Source organism: Embiotoca jacksoni, unplaced genomic scaffold (genome assembly GCF_022577435.1).
Source record: "Embiotoca jacksoni isolate LCO1_2020_lvr unplaced genomic scaffold, fEmbJac1.0.p SCAF_63, whole genome shotgun sequence".
NCBI lineage: Eukaryota > Metazoa > Chordata > Actinopteri > Embiotocidae > Embiotoca > Embiotoca jacksoni.
The window spans coordinates 134,767-160,411 of record NW_027185418.1 but is presented as its reverse complement, the minus strand read 5'-3'; the positions used below and the strand labels follow the sequence as shown (position 1 = coordinate 160,411).

Below are 25,645 nucleotides of genomic sequence, written 5' to 3'. Positions count from 1 at the left end.
AGAGCACCACCAGAGTGTGGCAGGAGGCGGCAGAGGCTTACCAGGACCATTATGTATTATTAATGTTCATGTGGGACACTTAAAAGAAAGGTTTACAATTTCTCAAATGTTTGATATCAATTCTTTCAGACATTGTGCTACAGATGAACCAGGTTGGAGGCAGAAGTGGACATAGCCTCCATTCCTATGAGGCCAACCCAGTAATATCGACTAATATAACGCTGCAATGTATTTAAGCATCTCATTGTTTGTTTATTCTTTGCTAAGTAATCTGTCCTTCAGATATGATAAGAATTGATAGATGTTGAAAATATAGTCATCAGTTGTCATTCAATTAAAGGTGATAATCTTAGAAATATATATTTATAAGAACATTTGTAAAACTCTTAAATCATGTTTCAATTGCATTTTGGGTTTCCGGTCGATAAGGGTTCACTAAAGTTTACAGATTGTGACCCGTCCAAACACATATTTTGGAGCTTGCCTGACTGAATGTTTACCAAATCAACTACTACACAATCATACATTTTTGACTTTTCTTAAATGATTTCTGCTGATTTAAATAAACCAATTTATTACAAACAACAATTATTCCACAACGTGGCGGTCAGTCAGAAGTTTTACACGTGTTGGTTTGTCTGTTTGTTTGTTTGTTTGTTTGTCTGATTTCACAAAGCCGATATCAGCACCAAATGTTCTCAGACTCACCTGTGTTTTGTTTTTGTGTTCTTTTACAACTTACCATTTGTGTCTGGACTTTGTTCGGTTGAGTTCTTTTTCACCTTCACTTCATCGTACACAGTTTCCTCTTCATTTTTAGCTGAAAGGTTAAATAGTGTACAGTGGTTAAATATTAACAGTTCACTATAATCAACAATGAGATAAAAAAAACCAACAAGAACAATGACAAACTGCTTGGTTTAGTTAGCTAAATATGTAACCTGCTCCTACACCTGTACAATAAATTAATATTTAATATGAGGAGGGTCACATAAACAAAGACTCTCTTCTAAAGCCAAAGTCTGAGAATATCTTTTCTAGCCGCTCTGTACTTTTAAAAGTTGACTTACCTTCCGGTCGGGATCGGTTCTTATTTTTGAATACAACTGAAGCGTAGTTAACGTCCTCCGCCATCACTACAACCTTTCTGTTGAGTCTATCTGACTTGTAGTCAAAGAAGTACCACTGTAATTGAGCTACAGAGACTCACAAGAAGAGAAGTGGTTGTTTCCTCTGTTGAGGCGAATCTCACAGCCTTGAAATATATCAACTTCTGCTTTTCCTGAGAAAGTCATCTATATGCACAACAGTCCGGATGTCAACTTCAAGCCAACACTGTGTTCCTGTTCCATGATCAGCTTGATATAAAATATATTATTACAATGAGTATATAACATGGTATAACAAGATTACTAATATGTAACTAGGACTTTGGATGTTTTCTTGGTTTTGTGTAAAACACCAATAACCAATTGAATTTACCCATCTGCTGTGTTGTGGGTTTTTTTGTTTTCTCTGCATCATTACTCACATGGTCTCACACCTTTACTGCAGATTGCTCCAGTCTGAACTCTTTTGTGGCTGTCGATGCACGTATAAATGTTCCTGTAATACTGAGTATAGCAGTGTTAAGATATACACTCACCACACCCCAACACGTGGAGGCAGATGGCCGCCCATGTTGATGTTATATCATCCTGAAGAATGCAGTTCCTCCTGACTTCATCAAAACTTACTGACATTTTTAATGAGAATGTTTTGAGAGAATAAAAAAAAAAAAGAAAACAGAAATGTAGTTGTTCAGTTTAACATTTTTAGTCAACATAACAGGATAAAAACATGCATTTTCTTCTAAATAGATATCTAACATTATCTGCTGCCTCAACGTGTGAAGACTTATTTACATCAGAATACAAATGTTGAAGAAAACAGCTTTGGAAGCATTTTGTTGAGAAGTAATGCAGCGCCCTCTGTTGGCCAATCAGCGGCAACAGTGTTAAAAATTACATACAGGAAACAAATCTTTTTGAATATCTATTTAGACATTAGATCTGTGTTGTTTTTTTTCCAGATATAAACAAAAAGTACCAAAACAAATAGCTGTTAAATATGGCACACTTTAATTTTATTTCTAAGTTTTGGTTTTTACAAAAAAGTGAAATGTGATATTACTGTAAATCTTTATATTTTGACATTATTAAGCCAGTTGGCATTATCTTACATGACATTAATCTTTGCAGACTATCAAGTTACCTTCTGAAGTTTGACTCAAACAGACAAAGACTTCTGTTCACAGATCCAATTGTTCCTGTTGTTACATTTCACTGATTTCCATCCTTGAGTTTGGCGAGAAATTGCACAGTGACCATCAGTCGGGTTTTCTATCCAGGAGCTGAGGAAAATAAAAAAAATCAGTTGGATCCAGAGTCAAGATTTTATCATTCAAAGTGTTTAGAAATGTGTCTCTTACCTGTCAGCCAGATCACTTCCATCGACCCACTTCCATTTTCCATCTTCAACTTTCAGTCCAATCCAGTACCCTTCGTTTCCTGGACGGTTATAGCTGTTAACATGGACATATGTCTGAGGACAACAGAGGAAAAGGGATCAGAGATATATACTTACTTTAATAAACACACTGTGACCAACAGACTCAGTGTGTGTTCTGAAAATACATTTTCATTTAATATAAGCTGTCATTACCTTTTCTTCTGCATTATCTACAACCACCAAATCAGAACTCCTTATTTTGCAGTTTTCTCGAGCTTCTTCCCAGATTTTACGATCGGTAGAAGTCTTGTAGTCCAAAACCACATAGCAACTGGACTGGAACAGAATCCAGCCCGGCTGACAAGATTTACACTGTCTTCCTGAAATAACAGAGATCAACTAATAAACAACTTTACTGTTTCATTATGTCAGAATTCAATATTTTTATAACTAATGGGATCCCAACATACTGGCATCTCTTTTGGGACAATAGGCATCAATGCTCCACTGAGCTCGACTGATGTTGAGCTCATTCCCCTTTGCCATGTCATTTATTTGATTTGCAAGGTTTCTCTTCTCCATCTCCAGCTCCTGGTTTTATGTCTCCAGCTCCTGGTTTTGTGTCTCCAGCTCCTGGTTTTGTTTCTCCAGGTTCATCTTTTCTGCTGTCAGCTTGGCGTTGTTTTCAGAAATGACCGAGGTAACTTAAGGTCAAACGTACAGGAAGATAGTTGGCAGTGAGCTGATATTGGACAACAAATTAACAAAAATCAAACAAGTTTGACATAAATTGAAAGTCAGATAAAATGCATTTTTGTTCAGAATTATTTCACAACAACGACATCGAAATATTTGTTTACTTTTGAGTTATACTTACAATATAATCGAAGGGCCACAATAACAAACAGTATCAACCAACTCAATGTTATTGTTGGAAAAGAAAGAGTGAAAGAGGGAGACTTCTTGTCTGAAAGAAAAAGGGATCTTTTTTTTTTTTTTTAAATAAATCAACACGAAAATTTAAAACAATTAAATATGCTTTTATAAAATTTGTGCAGTAAATTGTGAAAATAACCTGCAGTGGCTGGTTTTTGGTCCACAATGCATACTGCTGCATTTACATTCCTGCCTTTCTCAAGTTTGTCTGAAACCGTTCAGAACAAACACAAGTACTTAAGTAATGACAGTGAATTAGCCCAATCACTCCCGATATGAAAATTGGAAAAATAATAATGCAAGATAGAAAAATCAAAAAAGGTAAAAAAAAAAGTTAAATAAAAGATATGGCAAAAATTATTAATTTAAAATACCAATTTACACTTTTATCTTGATGAAGTAATAACATACCTGAGGTGGCTGTTATTTTGTCCACAGTACAAACTGCTGCATTTTCATAGTCACCTTCCTCAAGTTCCTCTGAAACAAATCAAACATAAGTTCTCAAAGATCTGCAGTAAATTAAAAATTATTTCCAGAATCAGCAGACTGAGAAAATCATGATACAAATTAGAACATAAAGTCAATCGTGACATCTGAAATTAATTTGACCAAAGTGTCGTTATGCTCATCATTATGAAAATGAATAAAATAAGATTCTGCTTCACAAAAGATGAGACGCTTGTGAAGTTTGAATCTGTCAGAAAGCATCCTACCTGCAGAGAAAGAAACATTTGGATTTCTAACATTGACCGTCAGCGTCTGTGTTTTTCTGTTCATCCTGGAAAAAGCATCAAGTTCACCAGCGATCGAGCTGCATATGAAGGCTGAAATGGAAACGCTGGTGCAGTGATGTTAAACTGTACAGGGAAGTTTGTGGGTTTTTGTTCTGTTTTAAAGTTGTGACAATTGAGCCTCTGTTTTAAAGCTTATGGTGAGTTGTTGTGAGGGGAAGTTTTCTCTGTTAGAAGAAGTTGTTAGAACTTAATAGTCTGTTTTAGTCCTTTGCAGTTGTCAGTCAAAGTAGGTCTCATTTATATCTTTGGAAGTTCTTTAACGTTCAACAGTTCACCATTAGTCTCTTCCAACGGATTTCCGGTTGTTTGTTTGAATCCAAAACAACTCTGAGATCTCAGAAAACAAAGTGCCAATAAAATTGGATCCTTTATATTTCTCAGTGAAGATCCAGACAGGATAGCAGATGAAGCAGCTCGTAGTCACTTGATGAATCCCTAAAAAAAAAAAACAGCCTGTACACAAGTGTGCAGAACATCATCATATAGTCCGAGTTTCCTCTTTTTCCATCACATTAGATTTACACAAAACATTCACAACTTTAAACACTTGTGACTAAATTATCTCACTTTGCCTCAATTTCAAACAATACACTTGGCAATCAACATACTTTTACAACATATACAGTAACAAAAATTCAACACACACACACACACACACACACACACACACACACACACACACACAGTTATGTGCTTCATTCACATCATCCAAAATGTTGTTATCCTGGCTGGTTTTGCTTCGCTATGTTCCTCAAAGTAAATTACTCCCAACTCTCTGACACAAACTGAGTTAACAAGATAACCTCAGGTAGCAACTCACCTGGATAATCCACTTCATTGAAGAAACGCCCGACGGAGTTCGTCCCGGTGAGAACTTCTCCCTCGACAGCTCCGCTGCAGCTCAGCATGTAACTCACTTACAATACTGTTAAATTCACTCGATATCTCTTGGGAATCTCAAAATATCTGACTTTGCTCCAAATCTTGTCTGCCTCCTGCACCTGTCTTAGCTGCGGGGTCTCCGGTAGGTGAGTGCGTGGTTCAGAGAGTGGGAGGGGGGGCTAAGGGCTCTGCTACGTTCAGACCACCAGCTGGTTTGGTGAGACGTTTAGGGAACGTCTGTAAATTGGGCGACTGAAAGTTACCCGGGTTACGTGAACATGGGAGAACACGTGACCTCGACAGAGAAGAGCTTCCATCACCCTCAAATCCAGGACCCCCGGTGTACAGTGACCACTGATCCTTTTTGATGACCAGGAAGAAAAATTAGTGCAAAACAGGTTTTGACTTGATCAGCATTTTAGGTAACAGCACTGAAAAAGATATTCAAACATGAAATCCCTCTTTATAAAACACACAATATGTACTTGGCTGATAAATTGAACTTCCTTTTGTAATCTGGAGATTTGTTGTATCTGATGTGGACGGTGTGATTGATTAATGAGGTCCAAACGTGGTGAACATACTGAGACCAGATCTGTTCCTGCCTCATACGGATTGAACTTGTTAAATCTTCCTGAAGAATGCAGTTCATCCTGACTTTATCAAAACTTACTGACATTTTTAATGAGAAGTTTTGAGAGATTAGAAATAAACAAGAAAACAGAAATATAGTTGTTCAGTATAACATTTTTACTCAACACAACAGGCTAAAAACACACATTTTCCTCTAAATAGATATGTAACATTATCTGTTTCCTCAACCTGTGAAGACTTATTTACATCAGAATACAAATGTTGAAGAAAACAGCTTTGGAAGCATTTTGTTGAGAAGTAATGCAGCGCCCTCTGTTGGCCAATCAGCTGCAACAGTGTTAAAAATTACACAGGAAACACCTACTTTCTAATATATAAATTAACACATTATATCTGTGTTTGTTTTTATTTTTTCCAAATACGTACACAAAATACCTTAAACAAACAGCTGTTAAAAGTAGCACACTTTAATTTTACTTCTATGTTTTGGTTTTTACAAAAATATTAAATGTGATATTTCAAGAAATCTTTATATTTTGAAGTTATGAAACCAGTTGGCATTATCTTACATAAGATTAATCTTTGCAGACTATCAAGTTATCTTCTGAAGTTTGACTCAAACAGACAAAGCTTTCTGTTCACAGATCCAATTGTTCCTGTTGTTACATTTCACTGATTTCCATCCTTGAGTTTGGTGAGAAATTGCACAGTGACCATCAGTCGGGTTTTCTATCCAGGAGCTGAGGAAACAAAAACATCAGTTAGATCCAGAGTCAAGATTTTATCATTCAAAGTGTTTAGAAATGCGTCTCTTACCTGTTAGCCAGATCACTTCCATCGACCCACTTCCATTTTCTACCATCAGCTTTCAGTCCAATCCAGTACCCTTCGTTTCCTGGACGGTTATAGCTGTTAACATGGACATGTGTCTGAGGACAACAGATGAAAAGGGATCAGAGGTATTTACTTACTTTAATAAACTCACTGTGACCAACAGACTCAGCGTGTGTTCAGATCTTCAGAAAATACATTTTCATTTAATATAAGCTGTCATTACCTTTTCTTCTGCATTATCTACAACCACCAAATCAGAACTCCTTATTTTGCAGAGTTCTCGAGCTTCTTCCCAGGTTTTCCGATCGGTGGAAGTCTGGTAGTCCAAAAACACATAGCAACTGGACTGGAACAGAAACCTGCCCGGCTGACAAGATTTACACTTTCTTCCTGAAATAACAGAGATCAACTAATAATCAACTTTACTGTCTCATTATATCAAGATTCAATATTTTTATAACTAATGGGATCCCAACATACCACCATCTTTTCTGGGACAGTAGGCATCAATGCTCCACTGAGCTCGACTGATGTTGAGCTCATTCCCCTTTGCCTCCATGTCCTTTATTTGATTTGTAAGGTTTCTCTTCTCCATCTCCAGCTCCTGGTTTTGTTTCTCCAGCTCCTGGTTTTGTTTCTCCAGGTTCATCTTTTCTGCCGTCAGTATGGCGTTGTTTTCAGAAATGACCGAGGTAACTTAAAGTCAAACGTACAGGAAGATAGTTGGCAGTGAGCTGATATTGGACAACAAATTAATAAAAATCAAACAACTTTGACTTAAACTGAAAGTCAGATAAAATGCATTTTTGGTCAGAATTATTTCGCGATAAAAAGAAAAATATTTGTTTACTTTTGAGTTATACTTACAATATATTCGAAGGGCCACAATAACAAACAGTATCAACCAACTCACTGCTAATGTTGGAAAAGAACGAGTGAAAAAGGGAGACTTCTTGTCTGAAAGAAAAAGTAATTTTTTTTAGCTGAAACGAATCAACATGAAACTTTAAAACAGTTCAATCTACTGTTATAATATTTGTGCAGTAAATTGTGTTAATAACCTGCAGTGGCTGTTATTTTGTCCACAGTACAAACTGCTGCATTTTCATAGTCACCTTCTTCAAGTTCCTCTGAAACAAATCAAACATAAGTTCTCAATGATCTGCAGTAAATTAAACATTATTTCCAGAATCAGCAGACTGAGAAAATCATGATACAAATTAGAACATAAAATCAATCGTGACATCTCAAATTAATTTGACCAAAGTGTCGTTATGCTCATCATTATGAAAATGAATAAAATAAGATTCTGCTTCACAAAAGATGAGACGCTTGTGAAGTTTGAATCTGTCAGAAAGCATCGTACCTGCAGAGAAAGAAACATTTGGATTTCTAAAATTGACCGTCAGCGTCTGTGTTTTTCTGTTCATCCTGGAAAAAGCATCAAGTTCACCAGCGATCGAGCTGCATATGAAGGCTGAAATGGAAACACTGGTGCAGTGACCTTAAACTTTACAGGGAAGTTTGGTTTTTTTGGGTGTGTTTTGAAGTTGTGACATTTGAGGCTCTGTTTTGAAATTTATGGTGAGTTGTTGTGAGGGGAAATTTTCTACTTTGTTCTTTTCCATCTAAAATACAAGTTTTTTTGTTTCATCTAATCAGAACTCGATCAGTAATATGATTGTGTTACATGTTGTTTTTCTGACCAATGATGATTGAATAAATGTCTGAATTCAGGTCAGCTGACCAGCCTGGATGGACTGCCATGTAAAATTCAGACACAGAACACATCCACACGCTGATCTCCAACGGCACCGATTAAACACAAATGTTTAAATATCTGCTGCAAATTAGTCCGTATTTATAGAATCACTCCCAATGTGCTCGGCAGCCTGGAAAAATCATGGTAATAAATGTAAAGATGAAAAGGATTTTTTTTTTTAACTCTTCAAATCTAATTGCTGCCAAAGTTACACTGTGTTGTTGTGCTTTAAAAAGGCATCATGCATTACAGAAACATGATTCTGATACACAAGAGTGTAGGTGAAAAGCTCGTGAAATGTTTACTCTCCTTGCAGATAGAGGAACGTCTGGACTTTTTAAAGTAAGTCTGAGTTGTGTAGCAAGTTTAAAGTACCAGTTTTATTCTTGATAGAGAAGGATGTGGTTTTTAGTTCCATTTTGAAGTTGCGACAGTTGGTGTTTGGTGAGAAACTAATGCTCAGTTGTGATGAGAAGTCTTATTTATAAATAGTTTGAACTCACACAGTGTGTCTGCAGCATCTTCTCAGGCTGCTGCAGTTCATCAGTGCTGGAAGAAGTATTCAGGTCCTTTACTTAAGTAAAAGTACCAACACAACGTGTATCTAATTCACGACAAGTAAAAGTTCTACGTTCAAAACATTGCTTTAGTAAAAACATGAGTATTAACAGTTAAATTTACTTAACATATCAAACAGTAACAGTTTAGAAAAGACTCCCTGTTAGTGTGTCATCATGTGTTTGTAGTACTGCTGTCCTGTGAGAACCACTCATCTCTAAAAACAACAATCTGAGAAAAACATCCCTGTTTTCAGCTTTGTTACGATGTGTTTTTTTTTTTAAATAGTTTATTTAGAAGTAGGAACATATAATCCTTCACTTTTTCTGAAAAGTTCCAATTCGATTCACCAAAATTTGGAGAGACATGGTTTTCACTGGACAAGAAGGGTATGAAAAATTATAATCTTAAAAGTAACTAAAGCTGTCAAACCTCTGAGATGTGGTCGAATAGAAGTATGAAGCTTCACAACAGGAAATACTAAAGTAAAAGTACAAGTATCTCAAATTTGTACTTAAGTATTTGAGTAAATGTACTTGGTAACATTTCACCACCATCTTTTATCAAATGCAATTGACTTTGATCATCAGAGTTTATCCCAGCATGCACTGCATAACAGGCAGGAAAAGAACAGCATCAACACGCAGGTAAACTGACTCACCTGCAGACACATGTGAATGTAACCCTTGCTGTTGCAGCACGTAATCTTTTACTAAAGGGTAATCTATGATGCTAACCCTGGCACTACTATCTATGTAACATCAGTATCTGAGGTTCTTTAACAGTTCAGGCCAAGCTTTTTTCAGGTTACCTTGGTTACAGTTCACTTCATTTCAATTACCCGGTTGGGTAAGGAGATTGGTGGAAGCAACTCTATACAAGAGCAATGAGACCTCCAGCCCACAAAGCACACACACAACCAATGATTCAATGATGAGGGAATATATTTACAGAATTATTTAAACCATTTCACTTGAACAATACCTTTAAATCTCACATTAACTCAACTTCATCTCTTAACTATAAAATGAATTCCACTTAAATCAAATAACTGTAACAAAAATTGGATAAACAACCATTGAATTGCATATTATGACAAATAATCACTCAAATCAGGTACAAACCTCTGAACTCTGTTAAACCCAAAATAATTCAGTTGTTGGATCTTAATAGTCTGTTTTAGTCCTTTACAGTTGTCAGTCAAAGTAGGTCTCATTTATATCTTTGGAAGTTCCTTAACGTTCAACAGTTCACCATTAGTCTCTTCCAACGGATTTCCGGTTGTTTGTTTGAATCCAAAACAACTCTGAGATCTCAGAAAACAAAGTGCCAATAAAATTGGATCCTTTATATTTCTCGGTGAAGATCCAGACAGGATAGCAGATGAAGCAGCTCGTAGTCACTTGATGAATCCCTAAAAAAAAAACAGCCTGTACACAAGTGTGCAGAACATCATCATATAGTCAGAGTTTCCTCTTTTTCCATCACATTAGATTTACACAAAACTTTCACAACTTTAAACACTTGTGACTAAATTATCTCATTTTGTCTCAATTTCAAACAATACACTTGGCAATCAACATACTTTTACAACATATACAGAAACTTTGACAAAAATTCAACACACACACACACACACACACACACACACACACAGTTATGTGCTTCATTCACATCATCCAAAATGTTGTTATCATGGCTGGTTTTGCTTCGCTATGTTCCTCAAAGTAAATTACTCCCAATTCTCTGACACAAACTTAGTTAACAAGATAACCTCAGGTAGCAACTCACCTGGATAATCCACTTCATTGAAGAAACGCCCGACGGAGTTCGTCCCGGTGAGAACTTCTCCCCCGACAGCTCCGCTGCAGCTCAGCATGTAACTCACTTACAATACTGTTAAATTCACTCGATATCTCTTGGGAATCTCAAAATATCTGACTTTGCTCCAAATCTTGTCTGCCTCCTGCACCTGTCTTAGCTGCGGGGTCTCCGGTAGGTGAGTGCGTGGTTCAGAGAGTGGGAGGGGGGGCTAAGGGCTCTGCTACGTTCAGACCACCAGCTGGTTTGGTGAGACGTTTAGGGAACGTCTGTAAATTGGGCGACTGAAAGTTACCCGGGTTACGTGAACATGGGAGAACACGTGACCTCGACAGAGAAGAGCTTCCATCACCCTCAAATCCAGGACCCCCGGTGTACAGTGACCACTGATCCTTTTTGATGACCAGGAAGAAAAATGAACTCAAAACAGGTTTTGACTTGATCAGCATTTTAGGTAACAGCACTGAAAAAGATATTCAAACATGAAATCCCTCTTTGTAAAACACACAATATGTGCTTGGCTGATCAATTGAACTTCCTGTTGTAATCTGGAGATTTGTTGGAGCTGATGTCGACGGTGTGATTGATTAATGAGGTCCAAACGTGGTGAACATACTGAGACCAGATCTGTTCCTGCCTCATACTGATTGAACTTGTTATATCATCCTGAAGAATGCAGTTCATCCTGACTTTATCAAAACTTACTGACATTTTTAATGAGAAGTTTTTGAGAGATTAGACAAAACAAGAAAACAGAAATATTGTTGTTCAGTTTAACATTTTTATTCAACATAACAGGATAAAAACATGCATTTTCTTCTAAATAGATATCTAACATTGTCTGCTGCCTCAACGTGTGAAGACTTATTTACATCAGAATACAAATGTTGAAGAAAACAGCTTTGGAAGCATTTAGTTGAGAAGTAATGCAGCGCCCTCTGTTGGCCAATCAGCTGCAACAGTGTTAAAAATTAGAGACAGGAAACAAATATTTTCTAATATCTATTTATACATTACATCTGAGTTTTGTTTTTTTCCCAAATATGTACACAAAGTACCTTAAACAAACAGCTGTTAATAGTAGCACACTTTAACTTTATTTCTAAGTTTTGTTTTTTTCCAAAAATATTAAACGTGATATTACTAGAAATCTTCATATTTTGACATTATTAAGCCAGTTGGCATTATCTTACATGAGATTAATCTTTGCAGACTATCAAGTTACCTTCTGAAGTTTGACTCAAACAGACAAAGACTTCTGTTCACAGATCCATCTGTTCCTGTTGGTACAGTTCACTGATTTCCATCCATCGTTAGTTACAGAAATTGCACAGTGACCATCAGTCGGGTTTTCTATCCAGGAGCTGAGGAAAACAAAAACATCAGTTGGATCAAGAGTCAAGATTTAATCATTCAAAGTGTTTAGAAATGTGTGTCTTACCTGTTAGCCAGATCACTTCCATCGACCCACTTCCATTTTCTATCTTCAGCTTTCAGTCCAATCCAGTACCCTTCGTTTCCTGAACTTCCCCAGCTGTTATCACTGACATATTTCTGAGGACAACAGAGGAAAAGGGATCACAGATATTTACTTACTTTAATAAACTCACTGTGACCAACAGACTCAACGTGTGTTCAGATCTTCAGAAAATACATTTTCATTTAATATAAGCTGTCATTACCTTTTCTTCTGCATTATCTACAACCACCAAATCAGAACTCCTTATTGTGCAGTTTTCTCGAGCTTCTTCCCAGGTTTTCCGATTGGTAGAAGTCTTGTAGTCCAAAACCACATAGCACCTGGACTGGAACAGAATCCAGCCCGACTGACAAGATTTACACTGTCTTCCTGAAATAACAGAGATCAACTAATAAACAACTTTACTGTCTCGTTCTATCAAGATTCAATATTTTTGTAACTAATTGGATCCCAACATACCGCCATCTTTTCTGGGACAGTAGGCATCAATGATCCACTGAGCTCGACTGATGTTGAGCTCATTCCCCTTTGCCTCCATGTCCTTTATTTGATTTGTAAGGTTTCTCTTCTCCATCTCCAGCTCCTGAATTTGTGTCTCCAGCTCCTGGTTTTGTGTCTTCAGCTCCTGGTTTTTCATCGTAAGGTTGTGCTTTTCTGCAGTGAGATTTATGACATTGCTCTCTAAGACAGCAGAGGCTCGTGTCAGATTGGTGTTGTCCTCCCTTAAATTGTTGTTGAGGTTTGTCAGGTTGCGATTCATTTCCAGAAGAGTCGTTTGGCTGGTTTCCTGACTAACAACTGCAAAATGAAAATTAGCTTCTGAAAGGAGAGTAAGCAGTTTTGGTATTGTTCATTTTGCTTTTGTTATTTTATCACAGATCAAAACTGCTTCCTGTCTGTTATACTTCAGGTTTGCCAGCCTTTTGGGAGCTATAAGCTAAGATTGTGTTTTTTCTATTTCAGAGAACAACAAAAAAAGCCACAAAAAGACCAACACTCACAATGTGTTAAGCCATCTTTCAATATTTCCCAGCTTCCCCCATTGGTTCATACAAAATTCACTCAAAACAGTTTAACAATGTAGTTTTAAGTAAAAATGACTGAAACAACATTCAATGGTAAATATTTTGCAGATTTATTTTTTTTAGCCAATGATTTCGTGTTCTAAAATTTTCCCTGTTACCAAGAAACCCAACAGCAGGTGTAGATTTATTATTTGGCCTGATGTTTCCCAACATGGTGAATTACATGGCAATTATTAAGGCAAAATGTGCAATAATTGGTTACACAGAACTGAAAATATATATTGTACAAAAAAAACCCTGTGTTATACTATCTTCATACATTTGACCATGAATTATTGTGTCTCGTAATTCACTTTGTTCTTGACAGATTTAGAAAACTAGAAGCAGAAACTTATGGTATGTAAAACAATCTGATATCACATGATGGTAACAGAAGAAATATTATTCTATAAGGGTTTGCCTTGTGTCTAAGTTCGTGCATGGACTGTCTGTTTTACATACTTACTGTAGACACAGATTGCTATGATGCCCAACAGCAAAATGACACAGAAAGTCACCAAGCAACAAGCCAAGAGCCGATAGTGGCGACGTCGTCCATCTGCTTTCTTGTCTGGCAGGAATCGGATAGACAAACATATAAATACGTGGCTTTAGAAGTCGGAGTTCATGAAATAACGTGGGTAACCAAAGTTACAGTCTTTTTCAGTCCAACATTTCCTCTTTAACTTGCCATCGCCAAAGAAGGTATTTTAAACTTAGTAAGTTAGAAACAGGAAGTATAACAACTTTTAAATCAGACTGTGAAAACCTCAAATTAACTTAAATTCAACATGAGATTGCATTTTTACACAAAACAATGTTTTGTAACAGAAAAACACGAGAAAGGAAACGCTTCATGGCCATTATGTATTATTAATGTTCACGTGGGAGACTAAAAGGAAAGATTTACAATTTCTCAAATGTTTGATATCAATTCTTTCAGACATTGTGCTACAGATGAACCAGGTTGTAGGCAGAAGTGGACATAGCCTCCATTCCTATGAGGCCAACCCAGTAACATCGACTAATATAACGCTGTAACGTATTTAAGCGTCTCATTGTTTGTTTAGTTTTTTGCTAAGTAATCTGTCCTTCAGATATGATAAGAATTGATAGATGTTGAAAATATAGTCATCAGTTGTCATTCAATTAAAGGTGATAATCTTAAAAATATATATTTATAAGAACATTTGTAAAACTCTTAAATCATGTTTCAATCGTATTTTGGGTTTCCGGTCGATAAGGGTTCACTAAAGTTTACAGATTGTGACCCGTCCAAACACATATTTTGGAGCTTGCCTGACTGAATGTTTACCAAATCAACTACTATACAATCATATATTTTTGACTTTTCTTAAATGATTTCTGCTGATTTAAATAAACCAATTTATTACAAACAACAATTATTCCACAACGTGGCGGTCAGTCAGAAGTTTTACACGTGTTTGTCTGTTTGTTTGTTTGTCTGTTTGACTTCACAAAGCCGATATCAGCACCAAATGTTCTCAGACTCACCTGTGTTTTGTTTTTGTGTTCTTTTACAACTTACCATTTGTGTCTGGACTTTGTTCGGTTGAGTTCTTTTTCACCTTCACTTCATCGTACACAGTTTCCTCTTCGTTTTTAGCTGAAAGGTTAAAAGTTAAAATAGTGTACAGTGGTTAAATATTAACAGTTCACTATAATCAACAATGAGATAAAAAAAAAAAACAACAACAATGACAAACTGCTTGGTTAAGTTAGCTAAATATGTAACCTGCTCCTACACCAGTACAATAAATTAATATTTAATATGAGGAGGGTCACATAAACAAAGACTCTGTTCTAAAGCCAAAGTCTGAGAATATCTTTTCTAGTCGCTCTGTACTTTTAAAAGTTGACTTACCTTCCGGTCGGGATCGGTTCTTATTTTTGAATACAACTGAAGCGTAGTTAACGTCCTCCGCCATCGCGACAACCTTTCTGTTGAGTCAATCCGACTTGTAGTCAAAGAAGTACCACTGTAATTGAGCTACAGAGACTCACAAGAAGAGAAGTGGCTGTTTCCTCTGTTGAGGTGAATCTGTCTCTAAACAGTTTTGAAATATACCAACGTCTGCTTTTCCTGAGAAAATCATTTGTATGCACAACAGTCCAGAAATAAACTTCAAGCCAACACTGTGTTCCTGTTCCATAATCAGCTTGATATAAAATATATTATTACAATGAGTATATAACATGGTATAACAACATTACTAATATGTAACTTGGACTTTGGATGTTTTCTTGGTTTTGTGTAAAACACCGGTGTACAGTGACCACTGATCCTTTTTGATGACCAGGAAGAAAAATTAGTGCAAACCAGGTTTTGACTTGATCAGCATTTTAGGTAACAGCAATGAAAAAGATATTCAAACATGAAATCCCTCTTTGTAAAACACACAATATGTGCTTGGCTGATAAACTGAACTTCCTGTTGTAATATGGAGATTTGTTGGAGCTGATGTCGACGGTGTGATTGATTAATGAGGTCCAAACGTGGTGAACATACTGAGACCAGATCTGTTCCTGCCTCATACTGATTGAACTTGTTATATCATCCTGAAGAATGCAGTTCATCCTGACTTTATCAAAATTTACTGACATTTTTAATGAGAATGTTTTGAGATATTAGAAAAAAAATAGAAAACAGAAATATTGTTCAGTTTAACATTTTTATTCAACATAACAGGATAAAAATATGCATTTTCTTCTAAATAGATATCTAACATTATCTGCTGCCTCAACGTGTGAAGACTTATTTACATCAGAATACAAATGTTGAAGAAAACAGATTTGGAAGCATTTTGTTGAGAAGTAGTTTTTTGTTGGCCAATCAGTAGCAAGAATTTAAAACATTATACAGGAAACAAATATTTTCTAATATCTATTCAGACATTAGATCTGCATTTGTTTTTTTTTCCAAATATGCATAAAAAGTACGTAAACAGCTGTTAAAAGTTGCACACTAAGTTTACATCTAAGTTTTTGTTTATACAAAAATATTAAAGGTGATATTACTTGAAATCTACACATTTTGACATTATTAAGCCAGTTGGCATTATCTTAAATGTAATTAATCTTTTCAAACTATCATGTTACCTTCTGAAGTTTGACTCAAACAGACAAACCTTCTTTTCACAGATCCAATTGTTCCTGTTGTTACAGTTCACTGATTTCCATCCTTCATTTTTTACAGAAATTGCACAGTGACCATCAGTCATCTCTTCTATCCAGAATATATGAAATGGAAACACTGGTGCAGTGATGTTAGACTTTACAGGGAAGTTTGTGTTTTTTTGGGTCTGTTTCTAAGTTGAGCCTCTATTTCAAAACTTGTGGTCAGTTGTTGTGAGGGGAAGTTTTCTAATTTGTCCTTTTCCATCTAAAAATAAACAGTTTCTTTGTTTCATCTAATCAGAACTCGATCAGTAATATGATTGTGTTACATGTTGTTTTTCTGACCAATGATGATTGAATAAATGTCTGAATTCAGGTAAGCTGACCAGCCTGGATGGACTGCCATTTAAAATTCAGACACAGAACACATCCACACGCTGATCTCCAACGGCACCGATCAAACACAAATGTTTAAATATCTGCAGCAAATTAGTCCGTATTTATAGAATCATTCCCAATGTGCTCGGCAGCCTGGAAAAATCATGGAAATAAATGTAAAGATGAAAAGGATTTTTTATTTTTTACTCTTCAAATGTATTTAATGCCAAACGTACACTGTGTTGTTGTGCTTTAAAAAGGCATCATGCATTACAGAAATATGATTCTGCTACACAAAAGAGTGTAGGTGAAAAGCGTGAGAAATGTTTACTCTCCTTGCAGATAGAGGAACATCTGGACTTTTTGAAGTAAGTCTGAATTTTGTAGCACGTTTAAAGTACCAGTTATATTCTTGATAGAGAAGGATGTGGTTTTTAGTTGTTTTGAAGTTGTGACAGTTGGTGTTTGCTGAGAAACTAATGCTCAGCTTTGATGAGAAGTCTTCTCTATAAATAGTTTGAACTCACACAGTGTGTCTGCAGCATCTTCTCAGGCTGCTGCAGTTCATCAGTACTGAAAGAAGTATTCAGGTCCTTTACTTAAGTAAAAGTACCAACACAACGTGTATCTACTTCACGACAAGTAAAAGTTCGACGTTCAAAACCTTGCTTTAGTAACAACATGAGTATTAACAGTTAAATTTACTTAACATATCAAACAGTAACAGTTTAGAAAAGACTCCCTGTTAGTGTGTCATCATGTGTTTGTGGTACCGCTGTCCTGTGAGAACCACTCATCTCTAAAAACAACAATGTGAGAAAAACATCCCTGTTTTCAGCTTTGTGACGATGTGTTTTTTTTTTAAATAGTTTATTTAGAAGTAGGAACATATAATCCTTCACTTTTTCTGAAAAGTTCCAATTCGATTCACCAAAATTTGGAGAGACATGGTTTTCACTGGACAAGAAGGGTATGAAAAGTTGTAATCTTAAAAGTAACTAGTAACTAAAGCTGTCAAACCTCTGAGATGTGGTCGAATAGAAGTATGAAGCTTCACAACAGGAAATTTTAAAGTAAAAGTACAAGTATCTCAAATTTATACTTCAGTATTTGAGTAAATGTACTTGGTTACATTCCACCACCATCTTTTATCAAATGTAAGTGACTTTGATCATCAGAGTTTATCCCAGCATGCACTGCATAACAGGCAGGAAAAGAACAGCATCAACACGCAGATAAACTGACTCACCTGCAGACACATGTGAATGTAACCCTTGCTGTTGCAGCACGTAATCTTTTACTAAAGGGTAATCTATGATGCTAACCCTGGCACTACTATCTATGTAACATCAATATCTGAGGTTCTTTAACAGTTCAGGCCAAGCTTTTTTCAGGTTACCTTGGTTACAGTTCACTTCATTTCAATTACTCGGTTAGGTAAGGAGATTGGTGGTAGCAACTCTATACAAGAGCAATGAGACCTCCAGCCCACAAAGCACACACACAACCAATGATTCAATGATGAGGGAATATATTTACAGAATTATTTAAACCATTTCACTTGAACAATACCATTAAATCTCACATTAACTCAACTTCAGCTCTTAACAACAAAATGAATTCCACTTAACTCAAATAACTGTGTAACAAAAATTGGATAAACAACCATTGAATTTCATATTATGACAAATAATCACTCAAATCTGGTATAAACCTCTGAACTCTGTTAAACCCAAAATAATTCAGTTGTTAGATCTTGATAGTCTGTTTTAGTCCTTTACAGTTGTCAGTCAAAGTAGGTCTCATTTATATCTTTGGAAGTTCCTTAACGTTCAACAGTTCACCATTAGTCTCTTCCAACGGATTTCCGGTTGTTTGTTTGAATCCAAAACAACTCTGAGATCTCAGAAAACAAAGTGCCAATAAAATTGGATCCTTTATATTTCTCGGTGAAGATCCAGACAGGATAGCAGATGAAGCAGCTCGTAGTCACTTGATGAATCCCTAAAAAAAAAAAAAACAGCCTGTACACAAGTGTGCAGAACATCATCATATAGTCAGAGTTTCCTCTTTTTCCATCACATTAGATTTACACAAAACTTTCACAACTTTAAACACTTGTGACTAAATTATCTCATTTTGCCTCAATTTCAAACAATACACTTGGCAATCAACATACTTTTACAACATATACAGTAATTTAACGAAAAGTCAACACACACACACACACACAAACACAAACACACACACACACACACACAGTTATGTGCTTCATTCACATCATCCAAAATGTTGTTATCCTGGCTGGTTTTGCTTCGCTATGTTCCTCAAAGTAAATTACTCCCAATTCTCTGACACAAACTTAGTTAACAAGATAACCTCAGGTAGCAACTCACCTGGATAATCCACTTCATTGAAGAAACGCCCGACGGAGTTCGTCCCGGTGAGAACTTCTCCCTCGACAGCTCCGCTGCAGCTCAGCATGTAACTCACTTACAATACTGTTAAATTCACTCGATATCTCTTGGGAATCTCAAAATATCTGACTTTGCTCCAAATCTTGTCTGCCTCCTGCACCTGTCTTAGCTGCGGGGTCTCCGGTAGGTGAGTGCGTGGTTCAGAGAGTGGGAGGGGGGGCTAAGGGCTCTGCTACGTTCAGACCACCAGCTGGTTTGGTGAGACGTTTAGGGAACGTCTGTAAATTGGGCGACTGAAAGTTACCCGGGTTACGTGAACATGGGAGAACACGTGACCTCGACGGTGAAGAGCTTCCATCACCCTCAAATCCAGGACCCCCGGTGTACAGTGACCACTGATCCTTTTTGCTGACCAGGAAGAACAATTAGTGCAAAACAGGTTTTGACTTGATCAGCATTTTAGGTAACAGCACTGAAAAAGATATTCAAACATGAAATCCCTCTTTGTAAAACACACAATATGTGCTTGGCTGATAAATTGAACTTCCTGTTGTAATCTGGAGATTTGTTGGATCTGATGTCGACGGTGTGATTGATTAATGAGGTCCAAACGTGGTGAACATACTGAGACCAGATCTGTTCCTGCCTCATACTGATTGAACTTGTTATATCATCCTGAAGAATGCAGTTCATCCTGACTTTATCAAAACTTACTGACATTTTAAATGAGAAGTTTTTGAGAGACTAGAAAAAAAACAAGAAAACAGAAATATTGTTGTTCAGTTTAACATTTTTATTCAACATAACAGGATAAAAACATGCATGCTCTCCTAAATAGATATCTAACATTATCTGCTGCCTCAACGTGTGAAGACTTATTTACATCAGAATACAAATGTTGAAGAAAACAGCTTTGGAAGCATTTTGTTGAGAAGTAATGCAGCGCCCTCTGTTGGCCAATCACCGGCAACAGTGTTAAAAATTACACAAGAAACAAATATTTTCTAATATCTAAATTAATACATAATATCTGTTTTTGTTTTTATTTTTTTCAAATACGTACACAAAATACCTTAAACAAACAGCTGTTAAAAGTAGCACACTTTAATTTTACTTCTATGTTTTGGTTTTTACAAAAATATTAAATGTGATATTTCAAGAAATCTTTATATTTTGAAATTATTAAACCAGTTGGCATTATCTTACATAAGATTAATCTTTGCAGACTATCAAGTTATCTTCTGAAGTTTGACTCAAACAGACAAAGCTTTCTGTTCACAGATCCAATTGTTCCTGTTGTTACATTTCACTGATTTCCATCCTTGAGTTTGGTGAGAAATTGCACAGTGACCATCAGTCGGGTTTTCTATCCAGGAGCTGAGGAAACAAAAACATCAGTTAGATCCAGAGTCAAGATTTTATCATTCAAAGTGTTTAGAAATGCGTCTCTTACCTGTTAGCCAGATCACTTCCATCGACCCACTTCCATTTTCTACCATCAGCTTTCAGTCCAATCCAGTACCCTTCGTTTCCTGGACGGTTATAGCTGTTAACATGGACATGTGTCTGAGGACAACAGATGAAAAGGGATCAGAGGTATTTACTTACTTTAATAAACTCACTGTGACCAACAGACTCAGCGTGTGTTCAGATCTTCAGAAAATACATTTTCATTTAATATAAGCTGTCATTACCTTTTCTTCTGCATTATCTACAACCACCAAATCAGAACTCCTTATTGTGCAGTTTTCTCGAGCTTCTTCCCAGGTTTTCCGATCGGTAGAAGACTTGTAGTCCAAAACCACATAGCAACTGGACTGGAACAGTTTCCAGCCCGGCTGACAAGAGTTACAATGTCGTGCTGAAATAACAGAGATCAACTAATAATCAACTTTACTGTCTCGTTATATCAGAATTCAATATCTTTGTAACTAATGGGATCCCAACATACCGCCATCTTTTCTGGGACAGTAGACATCAATGATCCACTGAGCTCGACTGATGTTGAGCTCATTTCCCTTTGTGGTCATGTTGTTTATTTGATTTGTAAGGTTTCTCTTCTCCATCTCCAGCTCCTGGTTTTGTGTCTCCAGCTCCTGGTTTCGTGTCTCCAGCTCCTGGTTTTGTTTCTCCAGGTTCATCTTTTCTGCCGTCAGCTTGGCGTTGTTTTCAGAAATGACCGAGGTAACTTAAAGTCAAACGTACAGGAAGATAGTTGGCAGTGAGCTGATATTGGACAACAAATTAATAAAAATCAAACAACTTTGACTTAAACTGAAAGTCAGATAAAATGCATTTTTGGTCAGAATTATTTCGCGATAAAAAGAAAAATATTTGTTTACTTTTGAGTTATACTTACAATATATTCGAAGGGCCACAATAACAAACAGTATCAACCAACTCACTGCTAATGTTGGAAAAGAACGAGTGAAAAAGGGAGACTTCTTGTCTGAAAGAAAAAGTAATTTTTTTTAGCTGAAACGAATCAACATGAAACTTTAAAACAGTTCAATCTACTGTTATAATATTTGTGCAGTAAATTGTGTTAATAACCTGCAGTGGCTGTTATTTTGTCCACAGTACAAACTGCTGCATTTTCATAGTCACCTTCTTCAAGTTCCTCTGAAACAAATCAAACATAAGTTCTCAAAGATCTGCAGTAAATTAAACATTATTTCCAGAATCAGCAGACTGAGAAAATCATGATACAAATTAGAACATAAAATCAATCGTGACATCTCAAATTAATTTGACCAAAGTGTCGTTATGCTCATCATTATGAAAATGAATAAAATAAGATTCTGCTTCACAAAAGATGAGACGCTTGTGAAGTTTGAATCTGTCAGAAAGCATCGTACCTGCAGAGAAAGAAACATTTGGATTTCTAAAATTGACCGTCAGCGTCTGTGTTTTTCTGTTCATCCTGGAAAAAGCATCAAGTTCACCAGCGATCGAGCTGCATATGAAGGCTGAAATGGAAACACTGGTGCAGTGATGTTAAACTTTACAGGGAAGTTTGGTTTTTTTGGGTGTGTTTTGAAGTTGTGACATTTGAGGCTCTGTTTTGAAATTTATGGTGAGTTGTTGTGAGGGGAAATTTTCTACTTTGTTCTTTTCCATCTAAAATATCGGTTTTTTTGTTTTATCTAATCAGAACTCGATCAGTAATATGATTGTGTTACATGTTGTTTTTCTGACCAATGATGATTGAATAAATGTCTGAATTCAGGTCAGCTGACCAGCCTGGATGGACTGCCATGTAAAATTCAGACACAGAACACATCCACACGCTGATCTCCAACGGCACCGATTAAACACAAATGTTTAAATATCTGCTGCAAATTAGTCCGTATTTATAGAATCACTCCCAATGTGCTCGGCAGCCTGGAAAAATCATGGTAATAAATGTAAAGATGAAAAGGATTTTTTTTTTTAACTCTTCAAATCTAATTGCTGCCAAAGTTACACTGTGTTGTTGTGCTTTAAAAAGGCATCATGCATTACAGAAACATGATTCTGATACACAAGAGTGTAGGTGAAAAGCTCGTGAAATGTTTACTCTCCTTGCAGATAGAGGAACGTCTGGACTTTTTAAAGTAAGTCTGAGTTGTGTAGCAAGTTTACAGTACCAGTTTTATTCTTGATAGAGAAGGATGTGGTTTTTAGTTCCATTTTGAAGTTGCGACAGTTGGTGTTTGGTGAGAAACTAATGCTCAGTTGTGATGAGAAGTCTTATTTATAAATAGTTTGAACTCACACAGTGTGTCTGCAGCATCTTCTCAGGCTGCTGCAGTTCATCAGTGCTGGAAGAAGTATTCAGGTCCTTTACTTAAGTAAAAGTACCAACACAACGTGTATCTAATTCACGACAAGTAAAAGTTCTACGTTCAAAACATTGCTTCAGTAAAAACATGAGTATGAACAGTAAAATTGACTTAACATATCAAACAGTAACAGTTTAGAAAAGACTCCCTGTTAGTGTGTCATCATGTGTTTGTAGTACTGCTGTCCTATGAGAACCATTCATCTCTAAAAACAACAATCTGAGAAAAACATCCCTGTTTTCAGCTTTGTTACGATGTGTTTTTTTTTTTAAATAGTTTATTTAGAAGTAGGAACATATAATCCTTCACTTTTTCTGAAAAGTTCCAATTCGATTCACCAAAATTTGGAGAGACATGGTTTTCACTGGACAAGAAGGGTATGAAAAATTATAATCTTAAAAGTAACTAAAGCTGTCAAATCTCTGATACGTGGTCGAATAGAAGTATGAAGCTTCACAACAGGAAATACTAAAGTAAAAGTACAAGTATCTCAAATTTGTACTTAAGTATTTGAGTAAATGTACTTGGTAACATTTCACCACCATCTTTTATCAAATGCAAGTGACTTTGATCATCAGAGTTTATCCCAGCATGCACTGCATAACAGGCAGGAAAAGAACAGCATCAACACGCAGACAAACTGACTCACCTGCAGACATATGTGAATGTAACCCTTGCTGTTGCAGCACGTAATCTTTTACTAAAGGGTAATCTATGATGCTAACCCTGGCACTACTATCTATGTAACATCAGTATCTGAGGTTCTTTAACAGTTCAGGCCAAGCTTTTTTCAGGTTACCTTGGTTACAGTTCACTTCATTTCAATTACTCGGTTGGGTAAGGACATTGGTGGTAGCAACTCTATACAAGAGCAATGAGACCTCCAGCCCACAAAGCACACACACAACCAATGATTCAATGATGAGGGAATATATTTACAGAATTATTTAAACCATTTCACTTGAACAATACCTTTAAATCTCACATTAACTCAACTTCAGCTCTTAACAACAAAATGAATTCCACTTAACTCAAATAACTGTAACAAAAATTGGATAAACAACCATTGAATTGCATATTATGACAAATAATCACTCAAATCAGGTATAAACCTCTGAACTCTGTTAAACCCAAAATAATTCAGTTGTTAGATCTTGATAGTCTGTTTTAGTCCTTTACAGTTGTCAGTCAAAGTAGGTCTCATTTATATCTTTGGAAGTTCCTTAACGTTCAACAGTTCACCATTAGTCTCTTCCAACGGATTTCCGGTTGTTTGTTTGAATCCAAAACAACTCTGAGATCTCAGAAAACAAAGTGCCAATAAAACTGGATCCTTTATATTTCTCGGTGAAGATCCAGACAGGATAGCAGATGAAGCAGCTCGTAGTCACTTGATGAATCCCTAAAAAAAAAACAGCCTGTACACAAGTGTGCAGAACATCATCATATAGTCAGAGTTTCCTCTTTTTCCATCACATTAGATTTACACAAAACTTTCACAACTTTAAACACTTGTGACTAAATTATCTCATTTTGTCTCAATTTCAAACAATACACTTGGCAATCAACATACTTTTACAACATATACATTAACTTTAACAAAAATTCAACACACACACACACACACACACACACACAGACACACACAGTTATGTGCTTCATTCACATCATCCAAAATGTTGTTATCCTGGCTGGTTTTGCTTCGCTATGTTCCTCAAAGTAAATTACTCCCAATTCTCTGACACAAACTTAGTTAACAAGATAACCTCAGGTAGCAACTCACCTGGATAATCCACTTCATTGAAGAAACGCCCGACGGAGTTCGTCCCGGTGAGAACTTCTCCCTCGACAGCTCCGCTGCAGCTCAGCATGTAACTCACTTACAATACTGTTAAATTCACTCGATATCTCTTGGGAATCTCAAAATATCTGACTTTGCTCCAAATCTTGTCTGCCTCCTGCACCTGTCTTAGCTGCGGGGTCTCCGGTAGGTGAGTGCGTGGTTCAGAGAGTGGGAGGGGGGGCTAAGGGCTCTGCTACGTTCAGACCACCAGCTGGTTTGGTGAGACGTTTAGGGAACGTCTGTAAATTGGGCAACTGAACGTTACAGAATTAAGTGAACATGGGAGAACACGTGATCTCGACGGTGAAGAGCTTTCATCACCCTCAAATCCAGGACCCCCGGTGTACAGTGACCACTGATCCTTTTTGATGACCGGGAAGAAAAATTAGTGCAAAACAGGTTTTGACTTGATCAGCATTTTAGGTAACAGCACTCATAAAGATATTCAAACATGAAATCCCTCTTTGTAAAACACAACATGTGCTTCGCTGATAAATTGAACTTCCTGTTGTAATCTGGAGATTTGTTGGAGCTGATGTCGACGGTGTGATTGATTAATGAGGTCCAAACGTGGTGAACATACTGAGACCAGATCTGTTCCTGCCTCATACTGATTGAACTTGTTATATCATCCTGAAGAATGCAGTTCATCCTGACTTCATCAAAACTAACTGACATTTTTAATGAGAAGTTTTTGAGAGAGATTAGAAAAAAAACAAGAAAACAGAAATATTGTTGTTCAGTATAGCATTTTTAGTCAACATAACAGGATAAAAAAAACACGCATTTGCTTCTAAATAGATATCTAACATTATCTGCTGCCTCAA

General features: G+C 36.5%; 4 protein-coding genes and 1 long non-coding RNA gene across 6 annotated transcripts; all 5 read right to left on the bottom strand.

The window, feature by feature from the left end:
* Positions 1-2,084: 2,084 nt before the first annotated feature.
* LOC138213776 (C-type lectin domain family 17, member A-like) lies at positions 2,085-3,111 on the bottom strand. Its single transcript, XM_069175027.1, has 4 exons — positions 2,961-3,111; positions 2,704-2,870; positions 2,471-2,583; positions 2,085-2,392 (listed from the first exon to the last, which is right to left on the bottom strand). Exons 1-4 carry the CDS (start codon positions 3,070-3,072, stop codon positions 2,269-2,271), a joined length of 516 nt encoding a protein of 171 aa, XP_069031128.1. The 5' UTR covers positions 3,073-3,111; the 3' UTR covers positions 2,085-2,268.
* A 300-nt stretch (positions 3,112-3,411) lies between these two features.
* Positions 3,412-5,318, bottom strand: LOC138213755 (uncharacterized). Its single transcript, XR_011179561.1, has 5 exons — positions 5,044-5,318; positions 4,143-4,658; positions 3,838-3,906; positions 3,566-3,634; positions 3,412-3,457 (listed from the first exon to the last, which is right to left on the bottom strand). It is a non-coding gene; the product is annotated as an uncharacterized lncRNA (long non-coding RNA).
* Positions 5,319-5,834: 516 nt separating this feature from the next.
* On the bottom strand, positions 5,835-10,919 carry LOC138213774 (C-type lectin domain family 10 member A-like). Of its 2 annotated transcripts, XM_069175024.1 has the most exons (7): positions 10,645-10,919; positions 7,595-7,663; positions 7,401-7,490; positions 7,014-7,229; positions 6,757-6,923; positions 6,516-6,628; positions 5,835-6,439 (listed from the first exon to the last, which is right to left on the bottom strand). In XM_069175024.1, the coding sequence occupies exons 1-7, from the start codon at positions 10,730-10,732 to the stop codon at positions 6,316-6,318; spliced, it is 867 nt and encodes a 288-aa protein (XP_069031125.1). In that variant the 5' UTR covers positions 10,733-10,919; the 3' UTR covers positions 5,835-6,315. The 2 variants fall into 2 exon arrangements, 1 of the variants encoding a protein (XP_069031125.1); XR_011179568.1 differs by lacking the exons at positions 5,835-6,439; positions 6,516-6,628; positions 6,757-6,923; ... (1 more) ...; positions 7,401-7,490; positions 7,595-7,663 and adding an exon at positions 9,780-10,267 and having other exon boundaries at positions 10,645-10,728.
* Positions 10,920-11,852: 933 nt separating this feature from the next.
* Positions 11,853-15,175, bottom strand: LOC138213701 (C-type lectin domain family 12 member B-like). Its single transcript, XM_069174944.1, has 7 exons — positions 15,104-15,175; positions 14,768-14,845; positions 13,685-13,789; positions 12,614-12,835; positions 12,357-12,523; positions 12,116-12,228; positions 11,853-12,038 (listed from the first exon to the last, which is right to left on the bottom strand). The coding sequence occupies exons 1-7, from the start codon at positions 15,165-15,167 to the stop codon at positions 11,915-11,917; spliced, it is 873 nt and encodes a 290-aa protein (XP_069031045.1). The 5' UTR covers positions 15,168-15,175; the 3' UTR covers positions 11,853-11,914.
* A 4,759-nt stretch (positions 15,176-19,934) lies between these two features.
* Positions 19,935-25,033, bottom strand: LOC138213760 (C-type lectin domain family 12 member B-like). The gene is made up of 7 exons (XM_069175014.1): positions 24,759-25,033; positions 21,705-21,773; positions 21,511-21,600; positions 21,103-21,339; positions 20,846-21,012; positions 20,605-20,717; positions 19,935-20,528 (listed from the first exon to the last, which is right to left on the bottom strand). Exons 1-7 carry the CDS (start codon positions 24,844-24,846, stop codon positions 20,405-20,407), a joined length of 888 nt encoding a protein of 295 aa, XP_069031115.1. The 5' UTR covers positions 24,847-25,033; the 3' UTR covers positions 19,935-20,404.
* Positions 25,034-25,645: the final 612 nt, after the last annotated feature.

Excerpts from the sequence above, each read along its gene's own strand:
- LOC138213776 (XM_069175027.1), bottom strand. The coding sequence starts at position 3,072 with ATGGAGAAGAGAAACCTTGCAAATCAAATAAATGACATGGCAAAGGGG. Across the intron at positions 2,584-2,703 it reads TAGATAATGCAGAAGAAAAG|ACATATGTCCATGTTAACAG; the intron begins GTAATGACAGCT and ends TGTTGTCCTCAG. Across the intron at positions 2,393-2,470 it reads GGAAGTGATCTGGCTGACAG|CTCCTGGATAGAAAACCCGA; the intron begins GTAAGAGACACA and ends TATTTTCCTCAG.
- LOC138213774 (XM_069175024.1), bottom strand. The coding sequence starts at position 10,732 with ATGCTGAGCTGCAGCGGAGCTGTCGGGGGAGAAGTTCTCACCGGGACG. Across the intron at positions 7,491-7,594 it reads CAAAATAACAGCCACTGCAG|ACAAGAAGTCTCCCTTTTTC; the intron begins GTTATTAACACA and ends TTTTTCTTTCAG. Across the intron at positions 6,629-6,756 it reads TAGATAATGCAGAAGAAAAG|ACACATGTCCATGTTAACAG; the intron begins GTAATGACAGCT and ends TGTTGTCCTCAG.
- LOC138213701 (XM_069174944.1), bottom strand. The coding sequence starts at position 15,167 with ATGGCGGAGGACGTTAACTACGCTTCAGTTGTATTCAAAAATAAGAAC. Across the intron at positions 12,836-13,684 it reads CATAGCAATCTGTGTCTACA|AGAGCAATGTCATAAATCTC; the intron begins GTAAGTATGTAA and ends CTGCTGTCTTAG. Across the intron at positions 12,524-12,613 it reads CTGTCCCAGAAAAGATGGCG|GAAGACAGTGTAAATCTTGT; the intron begins GTATGTTGGGAT and ends CTGTTATTTCAG.
- LOC138213760 (XM_069175014.1), bottom strand. The coding sequence starts at position 24,846 with ATGCTGAGCTGCAGCGGAGCTGTCGAGGGAGAAGTTCTCACCGGGACG. Across the intron at positions 21,774-24,758 it reads CAATGAAGTGGATTATCCAG|AGGAACTTGAAGAAGGTGAC; the intron begins GTGAGTTGCTAC and ends GATTTGTTTCAG. Across the intron at positions 21,013-21,102 it reads CTGTCCCAGAAAAGATGGCG|CACGACATTGTAACTCTTGT; the intron begins GTATGTTGGGAT and ends CTGTTATTTCAG.